Here is a 14,039-nt window from a genome sequence, read left to right as displayed (position 1 = left end):
TATTGGCAAGTTGGATTAGTACATGATGAATAAACTTCTTTTACCTTCTGTTTCTGTGTAATTTCACAGAAGGTGTAGCTAGATTCAGGAAGCAAAGGCATGTTCATTTTAACATATATCTATTCAAAAACTCCTCTTTATTATTTGGCAGTATGAAAGATTTGAAAAATTGATAGTGAGTAGTTGAATTGGATATCAATTGTGTTTGTTTTGAAGAGCAGAAGGTTTTAATTTTTATTAAGTCTATTTTACCCTTTTTTAAAAATGCTTGGTGCTTCCTCTGCCCTATTCAAGAAATCTTGACCCATCCCAAGATGTCAAGAGTTTTCTTCTATGTTTTCACCAAGAAGTTTTATGGTTTTGGCTTTTATTTATTTATTTTTAAAGATTTTATTAATTTATTTGAGAGAGAGAGGAGCGGGGGCGGGGGCAGAGGGAGAAACAGACTCCCTACAGAGGAGAGAGCCTGAAGTGCTGCTCAGTCCCAAGATCCTGAGATCATGACCTGAGCCAAAAGCAGATGCTTAACCAACTGAGCCACCTAGGTGTCCCTGGTTTTGGCTTTTATATTTAAGCCTGTGGTTCATTTCAAATTAATTTTTGTATATGACATGGAGTATGGAATGAAGTTAGTTATTTATTTATTTATTTATTTATTTATTTATTTATTTATTTTAATTAAGTAGGCTCCACACCCAGTGGTGAGCCCAGCACGGGGCTTGAACTCCCATCCTGAGATCAAGACCTGAGCTGAGATTGAGAGTCCGATGCTTAATTGAGCCACCCAGGCACCCCAGTGGCTCTCCTTTTTGTTTTAAACTATGTACTTTGAAATTCATTTTTAAAATTTACATAAATTTAATAATTTTTTATTATACAGTCCTGTGAGTTTTGACATTTGTCAGCAGTTGTGTAACCATCATCATAATATAGATATAGAACAATTCCATTGCACTCAAAAACTCCCTCACTTCAGAGGCAGCTGAGTGGCTTAGTCGGTTAGCTCAGGTCATGATTTCAGGGTCCTGGGATCACTCTGAGCTGGACTACCTGCTCAGCAGGAGAGTCTGCTTCTCCCTCTGCTCTTCCCTCTGCTCATGCTCTCTCTTTCTCTGTCTCTCAGATAAATAAATAAAATCTTTTAAAAAATTCTCTCACTTCTACTTTGTAATAAACCCCTGGCAACCACTATGCAGTCCTCCATCTTGATAGTAGTTTCTTCTTTTCCAGAATGTCAGATAAATGGAATCATACAGTACGTAGCCTTTATAATTTTTTTAGAATATAACTTTAATGTGTACAAATACAAAAATATGTATAAATGCCACTTTTTACATAACTATGAGACAAACATGAAATACCAATAAAACCAGAAAGCCGGCCCACTTCAAATCAATAATATTAATTTAATTGGAAGGATGTTAAGTGCAACTAAGTTGTCAGTGCTAGGTTGATACTAGAGATCTGTGCACTCAAACATCTGTTTCCCTTAGTTCTGTTCATTTAAGCTTGCTGTTACTGAATGGCGTTGAAAGTTGGTCAGGCTGGGCTGGTCGGATGGTTTAGGATAAACATACCTCACAGTTAAGCTCAAATGGCCAGTAAGTAATCCCCAAATGTCATTTTTTTAAAAGATTTTTTATTTATTTATTCATAGAGACACAGAGAGAGAGAGGCAGAGACATAGGCAGAGGGAGAAGCAGGCTCCATGCAGAGAGCCTGACATGGGACTCTATCCAGGGTCTCCAGGATCATGCCGCGGGCTGCAGGCGGCGCTAAAGCACTGTGCCACCGGGGCTGCCCCCTAAATGTCATTTTTAACAGGACATTTATTGATACTTGGAAAACTGTCTTGTTTGATTGAAGGTAAGAGTGGAATGGTGGTGTTATTGAAACCTGCATATAGTGTCAATGACATATTGTGAGAATCAGGAATTTGCCATAGAGATGAGCTCTGCTTAGTTCACACAGATCCTGGCACAGTGACTATGTCCCCAGTTGCTAAGAGGCAGTACATAGCCTTTTGAGTTTGACTGCTTTTACAATAATGGATTTTGCATGTATTGATAACTTATTTTATTGCTGAGAAGTATTCCATAGTTTGTAACACCAAACTATGTTTGTTTATAATTCACCAGCTGAAGAACAGTTGGGTTATTTCTCAGTTTTGTCAATTTAAAGCTGCTATAACATTCAAGTTTTTCTATGAATATAAGTTTGTTTAAGATTTTATTTATATATTCACGCGAGACACAGAGAGAGAGAGAGAGGCAGAGACCTCGGCAGAGGGAGAAGCAGGCTCCATGTAGGAAGCCTGATGTGGGACTTAATCCCAGGACTCTGGGATCACACCCCGAGCCAAAGGCAGGTGCTTAACTTCTGAGCCACCCAAGCATCCCATAAGTTTTCATTTATTAGGTAGATACCTAGGAGTTTGATTGCTGTGTTATAAGGTAAATATATGTTTAACTATAAAGAAACTACCAAACTCTTTTGTAAAGTGGCTATACCATTTTCAGTTCCTACCAGCATTTTCCTTTTCCAGTTTTCTGCATCCTTGTTAATACTTAGTATTGTCAAAAAAAAAAAAATACTTAGTATTGTCAGATTTTTATTTTATTTTTTACCTACACCTTAATAGGTTGTGTAGGGGTAGCTCACTGTCATTGTCATTTGTATTTCTCTGATGACTAATGATATTGAGCTATTTTCATGTACAAATAAACATGGCAAATAAGCCATCTATAATAGTTTCTTTTGAAGAGCAGAAGGATTTAGGTTTACTTTTGATGAGTTGAATTTATCCTTTTTTTTTTTTAAATTTTCTTTAATTTTTATTTATGATAGTCACACACACAGAGAGAGAGAGAGGCAGAGACACAGGCAGAGGGAGAAGCAGACTCCATGCACCGGGAGCCCGATGTGGGATTCGATCCCGGGTCTCCAGGATCGCGCCCCGGGCCAAAGGCAGGCGCTAAACCGCTGCGCCACCCAGGGATCCCAATTTATCCATTTTCTTTTATGTTTAGTGCTTTTGGCATTCTAAAAACTCTTTTGCACTCATTCATTTTGATTTCTCAGTAAATGTTACGATTCCTTAAAAACAATTAAACTAATAGTGTGGGGGAATGCTTTGTCTATACAATCCCTGACTGGTAATAGAATTGTCTTCACAGACCAGGAGTTTGCCCATTCCAGAAGGGAAGGGTAATTCTCATCCACTTCAGCTGCTCTTTCTTTTTCCAGGTATATGTGGTATATGGGCAACTACTTATTTCCAAGGCTTTTTTTTCTTTTTTTTTTTTTTTAATTATCCACTCTCCTTTTACCCACTTTCCTTTTGTATTGGTGAGGGATAAAATAATATATTGAAAATCACTTTCTCTGAAATTATAGAATCATGCCATTATTTGTCCCCCTATATCTTCAAGAGGAAACTTGTAACAAAGCCTAATTTTCATTTTCTTTCAGTGGTGGGATCAGCAAGTAGATTTTTATACTACTTTCTTGCACCATTTGGCACAGTTGGTGCCAGAAATTTATTCTGCTGAAATGGACCCAGACTTGGAAAAGCAGGAGGAGAGTATACAAATGTCCATATTCACTCCACTGGAATGGTACTTATTTGGAGAAGATCCAGATATTTGCTTAGAGAAATTGAAACACAGTGGAGCATTTCAACTCTGTGGAAAGGTATTCAAAAGTGGAGAGACAACCTATTCTTGTAGGTAAGAATTAGAAATTTACAGGATTGGTTATAATTTCAGACTTGGTATTTTGTACTTATTTTGTGATGTATTTTTTTTGCTTATTACTATTTATAATATAATTAATCATACTTAATTTCCTTTTATTATGCAGTTATAAGTCTGTTTTTGCTTATACAGCTTCTTTTTGCATATATGATTTAAACAGTTGTCTCACTTTCTTATTTTCTCTAAAAGTATATAAGTGATGGCATTTTACCTTGTTTGTAATATAGTCCACATAATTTTATCTGAAATCAGGTATATTTTCAGAATTCTGAACACTTCTCCATCAGTGTCAGGGCAGGATCCTACCATCAGACATAGCATTTCTGTAAGAAATCTATGAATATTCACAGCAAGGGTATAAATAAAGTCTGTAGTCTCATGTCATTTCAGGTCAGTTTTTGCTACCAAGTGAGATTTAGTGTCAAGGGATTGTGGGCTTTTAGAAACAGAATTCATTTGAATAGAAAAGGTCATTGGTAGGGGAACTGGAAGTAGCTTTAGGCTTTTTGCCCTTTGTGAGAGTGGGTGCCTTACACATCAACATGGCACAGAGAATGATAGCCTTAAGTTTTCATCTTGTAGATCTTAGCTGCCTTCTAGGTTTGTTTTTGCTTTTTTAAGATTTTATTTATTTATCTGACAGAGAGAAAGAGAGCGAGAGAGAGAGAGAGCAAAGTAGGGAGAGAGGCAGGCAGAGAGAAAGAGGGAGAAGCAGGCTCCCAACTGAGCAGGGAGTCTGATGTGGGGCTTGATCCCAGGACTTTGGGATCATGACCTGAGCTGAAGGCAAATGCCTAACCAACCGAGCCACCCAGGCACCCCTGCCTTCTAGTTTTAATGGATTTTTCTCCCCTTTATTAGAAGTAGTTCAGGTTAGGAGTGAATTTTTAGACTTTATAAACTCAGAGAATTGGTTTTGGCTTCATTATAATTCCAGATTTGACTAGTTTAGATATAGTTAACAGTTTAGAACATAATATCTTTATCCTGTTCTTTTCTCAGGAAAAAGTCAGCTTTGTATTTTGTGTACTATTTTGCTACATAGGTAGTAAGGTTTGTTTATTTTCTTAAATATATTTTAGCTGAAGCCCAATTAGTTTCAGCTAAAGCATAATAGACATTTGTAGATCTCACTTCCCTGAAAGTGTCATGGAGACATTTTAAATTGTGAAAACTTGGGGAAATGGTACTGACGTCTAGTGGGTAGAGGCCAAGGTTGCTGCTTAAGCATCCTCTGATGCATGGGACAGTCTCTTCTATCTCCAGTAAGTAGTTACTCGGTTTGGAATGTCAGTACTGTTAAGGTTGAGAAATTCTGCTCTATATAGGTCAGTAGATCATATATATTTTTGAGAGTATGATTAGGCAATCTTTATTTCCTAATAGCCTTCAAAATCATTTTTTTAATTTCCCAATTCTATTTTCTTTTTAAGACTTCAACTCTTCTAAGTCAGATATTTTAAAAATTGATTTTGCACTTTGCACCAATTTGTGTTGCTCTGAAAATGTTAGATAAGATAATGAATTTTAAGAGTTATTATTAGAGAAGAGATTAAGAGATTGATTTTTGTTTATTCAATAAATATTAATTGAATAACTACCATGTGCCTGGTACTGTTCCAGGTGCTTGGGACATAACAATAGACAAAATAAAGAAACATTCCTGCCCTTATGCTGCTTGCATTCTAATGAATTTTGTCTTTATCCAAGCCTCATTTACCAGTGAACAATCAGTGTTTGCAAAAATATGTTTATAAATTCAAGAAGATAAGACAATGACAGATAATGGAAAGAACAGCTAATCATTTTTCACAAAACTAATTTTGATTTGCAATTTAGCAGTCTGAAATCAGGTGAAAACTCAAAGTAATGAGGGTGATTTAAGAAGCAAAATCAAACCTATATATTCAAATTTGGCTAAAATTATTTGGAATTTAGTTTTTGAGGCATTTCTATATTCAGCTTATACCACACAGGAAACTCATTCCCATTTTTTATAGTCATACCTTAAGCATCATTGGCATCCTCTAAATTTTGGAATCTAATTTTTAATGTTTTTCAGGGACTGTGCAATTGACCCAACATGTGTACTCTGTATGGACTGCTTCCAGAATAGTGTTCATAAAAACCATCGTTACAAGGTATGAAAAAATCCATAAAATCTCTAGATTAGCCATCTAGTCCAAATCCCTACTAATACTTGAATTCCTGCTACAATAGCTATGATATGTGAACCTTTAGCTTTGGGTAAGTATCATGTGTTAGGAGATCTACTATCTCAAGAGGCAGCCCTTAGTAATTTTTTTGTGAGATACATCATTTTTATACAAAAGATTATAGAAAGCATTTGAACAACTTAAAGAATAACTATTAAGCAAACACCTATGTAGCCACTACTTAGGTTAAGAATAGGCTTTGATACCTCTCAGAGGCCTCCTGTTTATCCCTTCTAGATCACAATCCTTCCCCCCCCCCTTTTTTTGCCTTCTCCTCTTATGATAACCTTTCTCCTCTTAGTTTATCACCCAAATTACATTGAATAGTTTTATCTGTTTTTGTGCTTTATATAGATGGAGTAATGCTGTATATTTTTTTGTTCAGTAGCTTTTTTCACTCAGTATTATGTCTAAGCTATGTAGTTTGTCCAGTGACCTTATAGTATTCAATAATCCATATTGTCTTTATTCGTTTTACTGTATATGTAGATTGTTTCTAGTTTGGGGCTGTTATAAATAGTTGTGCTGTGAACATTTTTTTTGTGTGTGTGTGTGTGAACATTCTTATGTGTGTATTTTGGTACACCTGTCCAGTAGTTTCTCTAAGATAGATATCTGGAACAGAATGCTGAATTCTAGGTTATGTAAATCTTTAGTCATAATAAATAATGTCACATTGTTTTCAAAAGTGGTTATACCAATTTATAGTACCCATTGCTGCCCAATCTTGGAAGATTTGGTGTTGTCAGTCATTTTAATCTTAGCTGGTCTGGTCGGTATATGATAGTATCACATTGTGGCCTTAATTTTCCTAATTACTATTTAATTAGGTTGAGAGCTTTTTCCTCCTTGTTACATTTTTAGACAACTTTGTTATATGGAGCTGAAATGTATTTCTCAAGTGTTTGTATTGATTGTATATTTTGTATATTCTGGGCTTAGATGTTGATATTGATGATTCTCTTTCACATTCTGTTAAACATGCCTAAGATTCTGTGTAAATGTATATAACATCTTAAAGTTACATCTTTGTCTTCCATAGAGTTGAAAGCGCTGTTTATGTTATGAGACTGGCCTCAATATTACCACTTCTATTTCGGGAGGTGATGGGTTATAGGTGTAGATTATAGGTATTATTGTGCACAAGAATAAACAGATTGAGAAAAAAAACAAAACAAAACAGATTGAGGAACCTATGATATAGTATGATTAAAATGTTTTCCCAGGATTGTAAAGCTAATCGCTGATGAGATTTATAAAGTTAAACCTTGATCATATTTGATATTTCCTCATCACCTTCACTTACAGTATTTCTTATGCTGAAGAACCAAAGAAAGAATGCCAGAAGTAGAGACAGGTGGAAGTTATTAATTTCCTGGGAGACTAATGGGGACAGATGGTAAAAGGCTCAAGACCAAAGTTTTCCAGTTTCTCAGATTTAAAGACTTCTAAGTTTATGCATTCCAACCTTTGGGATTTTGTGGGTCAGTATAATTTCCAAAAATTTTGGGTAAGACAGGGTTTTCAAATTTTTCTTTGGCCAAGTAAGCTCAGTTTTAATGTTAAAAAGAACATATGGACAGCAACCAAATACACCTGCCATTTCCTAGCATTTTATAAAGGAAAAGACATTTTAATTCCAGAAAAATAGAATAATCCCAGAATAAGAACTAGTCCTTTGAACTGCACCCATGGAGCTCTGTGAAAGAACTCTCTACATTTTTTCCTTTTCTGGTTTTTCTGTAGACTGGTAAAAACTTGTTTATTAAATTTTGGGAATCTTTTCGCCAAACTACCTTCAAGTTGTTAAAGTTTACCAGTTTACATCACCACCACAAAGCAATCTTTTATGGAACATACTTCAGTTTACCATCTTGAGGTTTTGCAGAGCTCTTCTTATAGAAGAAGGAGCTTATATGGCTTATTCAAGAACCATTGAGTCATCAGAAGGTTTGGCTATTTTATGACTAATAAAAGATTATGTCTATTGTCTATAAGCTTTAGCAAATACTACACATCAAAAGTGAGTGTGAAGGGAAGTAGAACACATTTGATGAAAGAATAAATTGATACACTCTGGAATATACCTGTATGTGTGGTGAAACTTTTTAAGAAAGCAAGGGATAGACAGCCCAGGTGGCTCAGTGGTTTAGCGCCGTCTTCAGCCCAGGGCCTGATCCTGGAGACCCGGGATCAAGTCCCACATCGGGCTTCCTGCATGGAGCCTGCTTCTCCCTCTGCCTGTATCTTTGCCTCTCTCTCTCTCTGTGTGTGTCTTTCATGAATAAATTAATAAAATCCTAAAAAAAAAGAAAAAAGCAAGGGAATGACTAAAACATAATTCAGATGAGTAGTAACTTCCAGGGCAGGTAAGAGAATGGGACTTTGGATAATCACATAGGCAGTTTCAGGAGTATTAATGTTCTTTTGGGTTGGATGCTGGGTTCATGGTTATTCATTTCATTGTTATACTTTGTAACTTCCTTATACACTGTATATTCTTTTGCATAATAAAACACTTCATAAAAGAAAAAAAAAGCCATTAAAAAAATTGGAAGAGATAAGAAGGGATATGTGTTGCTCCAGAGAAGAGGAAGAAGAGTAATGACAGGGAACAGACTGAAGATTGGACTCTGTGTGAAGAAGACAGGATCAAGAAAAGCCTTTAATGGCAGAAGAGCCCAAAATAACTTGAGAGCAAGAAAATAACAAAGTTGAAATTTTGAACTATTTGTTCTGCTCTGTGTGTGCCTTCATGATTTCTTGGTTCTCTGTAGTTTATCCCTTAAGAAAACCTATAGTCAGTTAAATAGGGTCTTAGGATCTAACAAAGAAAGTGGTGACAATAGTTGATAACACCGTATCTGTGTCATATTTTGGTACTTCTCACAATAGTTCAGGCTTTTTCATTATTATATTTGTTATGGTGATCAGTGATCTTTGATATTACTATTGTAATTGTTCTGGGCTGTCACAAACTGCACCCATATAGGATGACAAATTTAATTGATAAAGGTTGTGTCCTGACTGCTCCACTGACTGGCCGTTCCTCTATCTTTCTCATTCTCCTCAGGCCTCCCTATTTCCTGAGACTCAAATGTATTGTATTTATGCCAGTTAATAACTCTGCAATGGCCTTTAAGTATTCAAGGGAAAGGAAGAGTCACACATCTCTCACTTTAAATCAAAAGCTAGAAATGATTATGGTGAAAGCTGAGTTGGGCTGAAAGCCAGACCCCTTGTGTCAGTTAGCGTGCAAAGGAAAGTTCTTGAGAGAATTAAAACTGCTACTCCAGTGAACACATGAACGATTAGGAAGCAAAATACCATTATTGGTGATAAGTCTGAGTGGTCTAGATAGAAGATCAGATCAACTACAACATTCTCTTAAGCCAAAATCTAATCCAGAGCAAGGCCATAACCCTCTTATAATTCTGTAAAGACTGAGAGAAGTGAGGAAACTACTGAAGAAATGTTTGAAGCTGGCAGAAGTTGGTTCATGAGATTTAAAGAAAGAAGCCATCTCTATAACATAAAGTGCGAGGTGAAGCAATAAGTGCTAATGTAGACAACTGCAGCAAGTTATCCAGAAGATCTAGGTAAGTTCATTAATGAAGGTGGCTCAACAACGGTTCTTCAGTGTAGGCAAAACAGCCTTGTATTGGAAGAAGATTCCATCTAGGACTTTAATAGCCAGAGAGAAGTCATTGCCTGGCTTTAAAGATTCAAAAGAGAATTCTACCACTGAAGACAGAACATGGAAGACTCCTAACTCTGGGAAACGAACTAGGGGTGGTGGAAGGGGAGGTGGGCGGGGGGTGGGGGTGACTGGGTGGCGGGCACTAAGGGGGGCACTTGACAGGATGAGCACTGGGTGTTATTCTGTATGTTTGCAAATTGAACACCAATAAAAAATAAATTTATTATAAAAAAATTAAAGATTCAAAAGATATGCTGACTTTTTTGTTACAGGCTATTGCAACTGATGGCTTAAAGTTGAAGCCATCATTTACGTTTCTGAAAATCCCGGGGCGCTTAAGAATTAGGTAAAACCTAGTTTGCCTGTGCTCTATAAATGGAACAACAAAGCCTAGTTGACAACATTTCTGTTTACAACATGGTTTACTAAATATTTTAAGTCCACTGTTGAGACCTACTGCTTAGTAAAAAAGATTGTTTTTCAAGTATGACTACTCATTGACAGTGCATCTGGTTACCCACAAGCTCTGATGGAGATGTACAAAAAGATGAATGTTGTTTTGATGCTCACATAGCATCCATTCTGCAGCCCATGGATCAAGGGGTCATTTCAACTTTCACGTCTTATTATTTAAGAAATACATGTCATAAAACTGCAGCTACTATAGATAGTGATTCCTCTGATGGGTCTGGGCAAAGTAAATTGAAAAGTTCATGGAAAGGATTCGTCGATTTTAGATGCTATTAAGAACATTCATGATTCATGCGAAGAAGCAAAAAACATGAATAAGAATTTGGAAGAGGTTGATTCCAACCCTCATGGATGACTTTGAGGGGTTCATGACTTAAAAGACTTCAGTGGAGGAAAATAGTTGCAGTTGTGTTGGGAATAAATAGCAAGAGAACTAGAATGAGAAGTGGAGCCTGAAGATATGACTGAATTGCAATCTCATGATAAAACTGTAATGGATGAGGAGTTGCTTTTGATAGATGAGCAGAGAAAGAAGTTTCTTGAGACAGAATTTACTCCTGGTGAAGATTGTTGAAATGATATCAAAAGATTTAGAATATTACATAAACATAATTGATAAATTAGTGGTTGGGCTTGAGAAGATTGACTTCAATTTTGGAAGAAGTTCTAGTGTGCTATCAAAAACATTGCATAGAAAAGAGGAATTGTTCATGAAAGAGTCAGTCAGTGTGGTATACGTCATTGTTGTCTTATTTTAAGAAATTGCCACAGCCACCTCTTCTTCAGCAACCACCACCCTTATCAGTCAGCAGCCATCTACATCAAGGGAAGACCCTCCACCAGGGTTATGACTGAAACCTTAGATGATGGTTAGCTTTTTTGTTTGTTTAAGATTTATTTAAGAGAGAGAAAAAGAGCACGAGCAGGGGAGAGACAGGCAGAAGGAGAAACAGACACCCCACTGAGCAGGGAACCTGACTATCCCAGGACCCTGAGATCATGACCAGAGCTGAAGGCAGATGCTTAACTAAGCCAACCAGGCACCATCATGGTTAGCATTTTTAACAGTAAAGTATTTTTAAATTAAGGTATATACATCATTTTCTAGACATAATGGCACTTAATAATTTAGATACTTAATAGACTATAGTGTAGTGTAAATGTAGCTTTTTTATGTACTGAAAAACCAAAAAAGTCATTAGACTCACTTTATTAGGCTATTTGCTACATTTCGTGGTCTGAAAATGAACCTGTCCTCTCAGGTATGCCTATATTCATACTATCATCCCCTTTAATTAGAAATAAATGTTTTCAAATGAAGTTTATAAAGTTGTGAAAGAAAAAAATTCTCATGGTATACTTTTATATGGAAAAACAGAATATGTAAAATGCTTTCAATTTTTGGTGTTTCTTTTAAAACATTCTGTATATAATCTTTAGCCATACTTTATTTACCTATTATTGGGGAATGTAATTAGGATTCAGTTGTGTTTTTTTTATGGTCAGCAGTGTTGCTATAAACATCTTTTTTTTTTTTTTTTTTTTAAGATTTATCTATTTTGAGAGAGAGCATGCACGAGCAAGCAGGGAGAGGGGCAAGAGGGAGATGGGGAGAATCTGAAGCAGACTTCACACTGAGCATGGAGTCCAACCCAGGGCTTCAACTCACCATCCTCAGATCATGACTGAACCGAAATCAAGAGTCAGATGCTTAACCAGCTGACCATCTTGCTATAAACATGTTTATGTGCAAATCACTTTTCTACATGTAGGATTATTCCCTTAGGATAGGTTCTCAGAAGTGGAATTATTAGATTAAAAAATGGACATTTCAGGAAATAAAAAGACAAGCTACAGACTAGGGGAAAATCTTTGTAATACATGTATGTGATAAAGGACTGGTATCCCAAATGTACAAAGTACTCTTAAAACTAAACAGTAGGAAAATTAACAGCCCAGTTAAAAAATGGGTGAAATATCTGAAACAGACTTCACTAAAAAGATATGTAGGTGGAAAAAAAAAAAAAGATAATGTAAGTGGCCAATAAGTACATGAAAAATGTCCAACTCTTCTGTTATTAAATTAAAACAAGGATGAAGTACCCCTATGCGCCTATTAGAATGGCCAAAATCCAAAACACTGACAACACCAAATGCTAATGAAGATAGGACCAACAGGAGCTCATTCATTGCTGGGGGAAATGCAAAATGGTGCAGCTACTTTTTTTTTTTTTTTTTGAAGATTTTATTTATTTATTCATGAGAGGCGCAGAGAGAGACAGGCAGAGACACAGGCAGAGGGAGAAGCAGGCTCCATGCAAGGAGTCCAATGTGGACTTGATCCCGGGACTCCAGGATCATGCCCTGGGCTGAAGGCAGGCGCTAAACCATTGAGCCACCCAGGGATCCCCAGTCTAGCTACTTTGGAAGACATTTTGGCAGTTTCTTGAAGAAGTAAACATTCTGCAACCATATGATCCAGCAGTTGTGTTCCTTAATATTTACACAAATAAACTGAAAACTTATTTCACACAAAGCTGCACAAGAATGTTTATAGCAGCTTTATTCATATTTGCCAAAACTTGGAAGCAACCAAGATGTCCATCATTAGAGGAATATATAAACCAACTATGGTATATCGATACAATGGAATAGTTTTCAGTGATAAAAAGAAATGAGCTACTAAAAGAGATGGCTCATAAGTGCATATTACAAATTGAAAGAAGGTACTGTGAAAGGCTACATACTGTGTGAGTCTAGCTGTATCACATTCTGGGAAAAGCTATGCTGTGGAGACTAAAAGTTCGGGGTCTGGGGACTGGTGGTGGGAGAGATGAAGAAATGACTAGGTGAGCACAAGAGATATTTAGGGTAGTAAAACTAGATTCTGTATAGTACTGTAGTGGTATATACGTGTCATTAGTAATTTGTTAGACTCCAAAAAAGTGTACAACACAGAGACCCCTAGTGTAAATCTTGGACTTTGGTTAATGATACCGCTTCAAAAAATCATGTATTAACATTGACTCCTCACTTGCAACAAATGTATCATTGTAATGCAAGATATCAATCATAGGGGAAAGTGGATGGGGAAAGGGGTATATGGAAACTTGGTATTTTCTGTTTAATTTTTCTTTAAACCTAAAACTTTTAAAAAACAAGGTCTGTTAATTTTTTAAAAATGAATCTTAGTGGTTCTTGGTACATTTTGCCAAATTGCTTTAGGAAAGAATTATACCACATGTACAAGTAGTGGTATAGAAACCTGCAGAACTTGCAGAAACATTTAAACAGAAGCCTTTTAAACTAAAACCGTTTGAACTAAACCCAACTTAAAAAAATTTCCCCCCACTCTATTGGAAAGCATTTTCTTGATTGATCTAACATTTCCCGTTGCTAATTCTGGAATGATGAATATGAAATACCCTTCCATTGCTATTTTGCCATCTTCCTGGATAATAGGGACAAGGCGGTTTATATTGCCATCATCCTTGCTGACAGGACCAAGGTCACTGATTTGATAAGTAGATTAAATTCTAGGATGTCACGATCACAATAATGTAGCTTTGATCAAACAGACCCTAACGAGGGTCTTCTTGTATCTTGGAAACTATACTAAAACCAGGCCAGCTTCTAACCTTGGTATCCTTTTATTGATTATTCCAGAATCAATTAGAATAAATCTGGGGAAGAAAACAAAGCCCTCTCCAGTCGTCTTTCTTTCTCTCCCTTTCCTGTGTGTGTCTCTACCTTCATTTACTAATTGCAATTATATTTATCTGTGTGTTCTTTATCCTCATCTGACTGTACACTCTCCAGGACAAGGCCCAAGTACTTTATACCTGCTATGTCTTTCATAGTACTTGGGGCATAGAGGCTTTCAACAAACATTTCTTG

At 36.3% G+C, this 14,039-nt stretch overlaps 1 protein-coding gene across 5 annotated transcripts in view; it reads left to right on the top strand.

Annotated features, from left to right (window-relative positions):
• UBR1 (ubiquitin protein ligase E3 component n-recognin 1) overlaps positions 1-14,039 on the top strand; it is a 140,902-nt gene that overhangs the window by 19,603 nt on the left and 107,260 nt on the right. For all 5 annotated transcript variants that reach the window (XR_013370106.1, XM_077880803.1, XM_077880802.1 and 2 more), the window contains 2 exons: positions 3,472-3,728; positions 5,818-5,896. Coding sequence is in view for 4 of the 5 variants with exons in the window: in XM_077880803.1 (XP_077736929.1) it covers positions 3,472-3,728; positions 5,818-5,896 (336 nt within the window). In the remaining variant the exon portion in view is untranslated. The remainder of the gene's footprint in view (positions 1-3,471; positions 3,729-5,817; positions 5,897-14,039) is intronic.

Source organism: Canis aureus, chromosome 32 (genome assembly GCF_053574225.1).
Source record: "Canis aureus isolate CA01 chromosome 32, VMU_Caureus_v.1.0, whole genome shotgun sequence".
NCBI lineage: Eukaryota > Metazoa > Chordata > Mammalia > Carnivora > Canidae > Canis > Canis aureus.
Note: the sequence above shows the minus strand (reverse complement) of the source record. Positions and strands in the feature narration are given on the sequence as shown.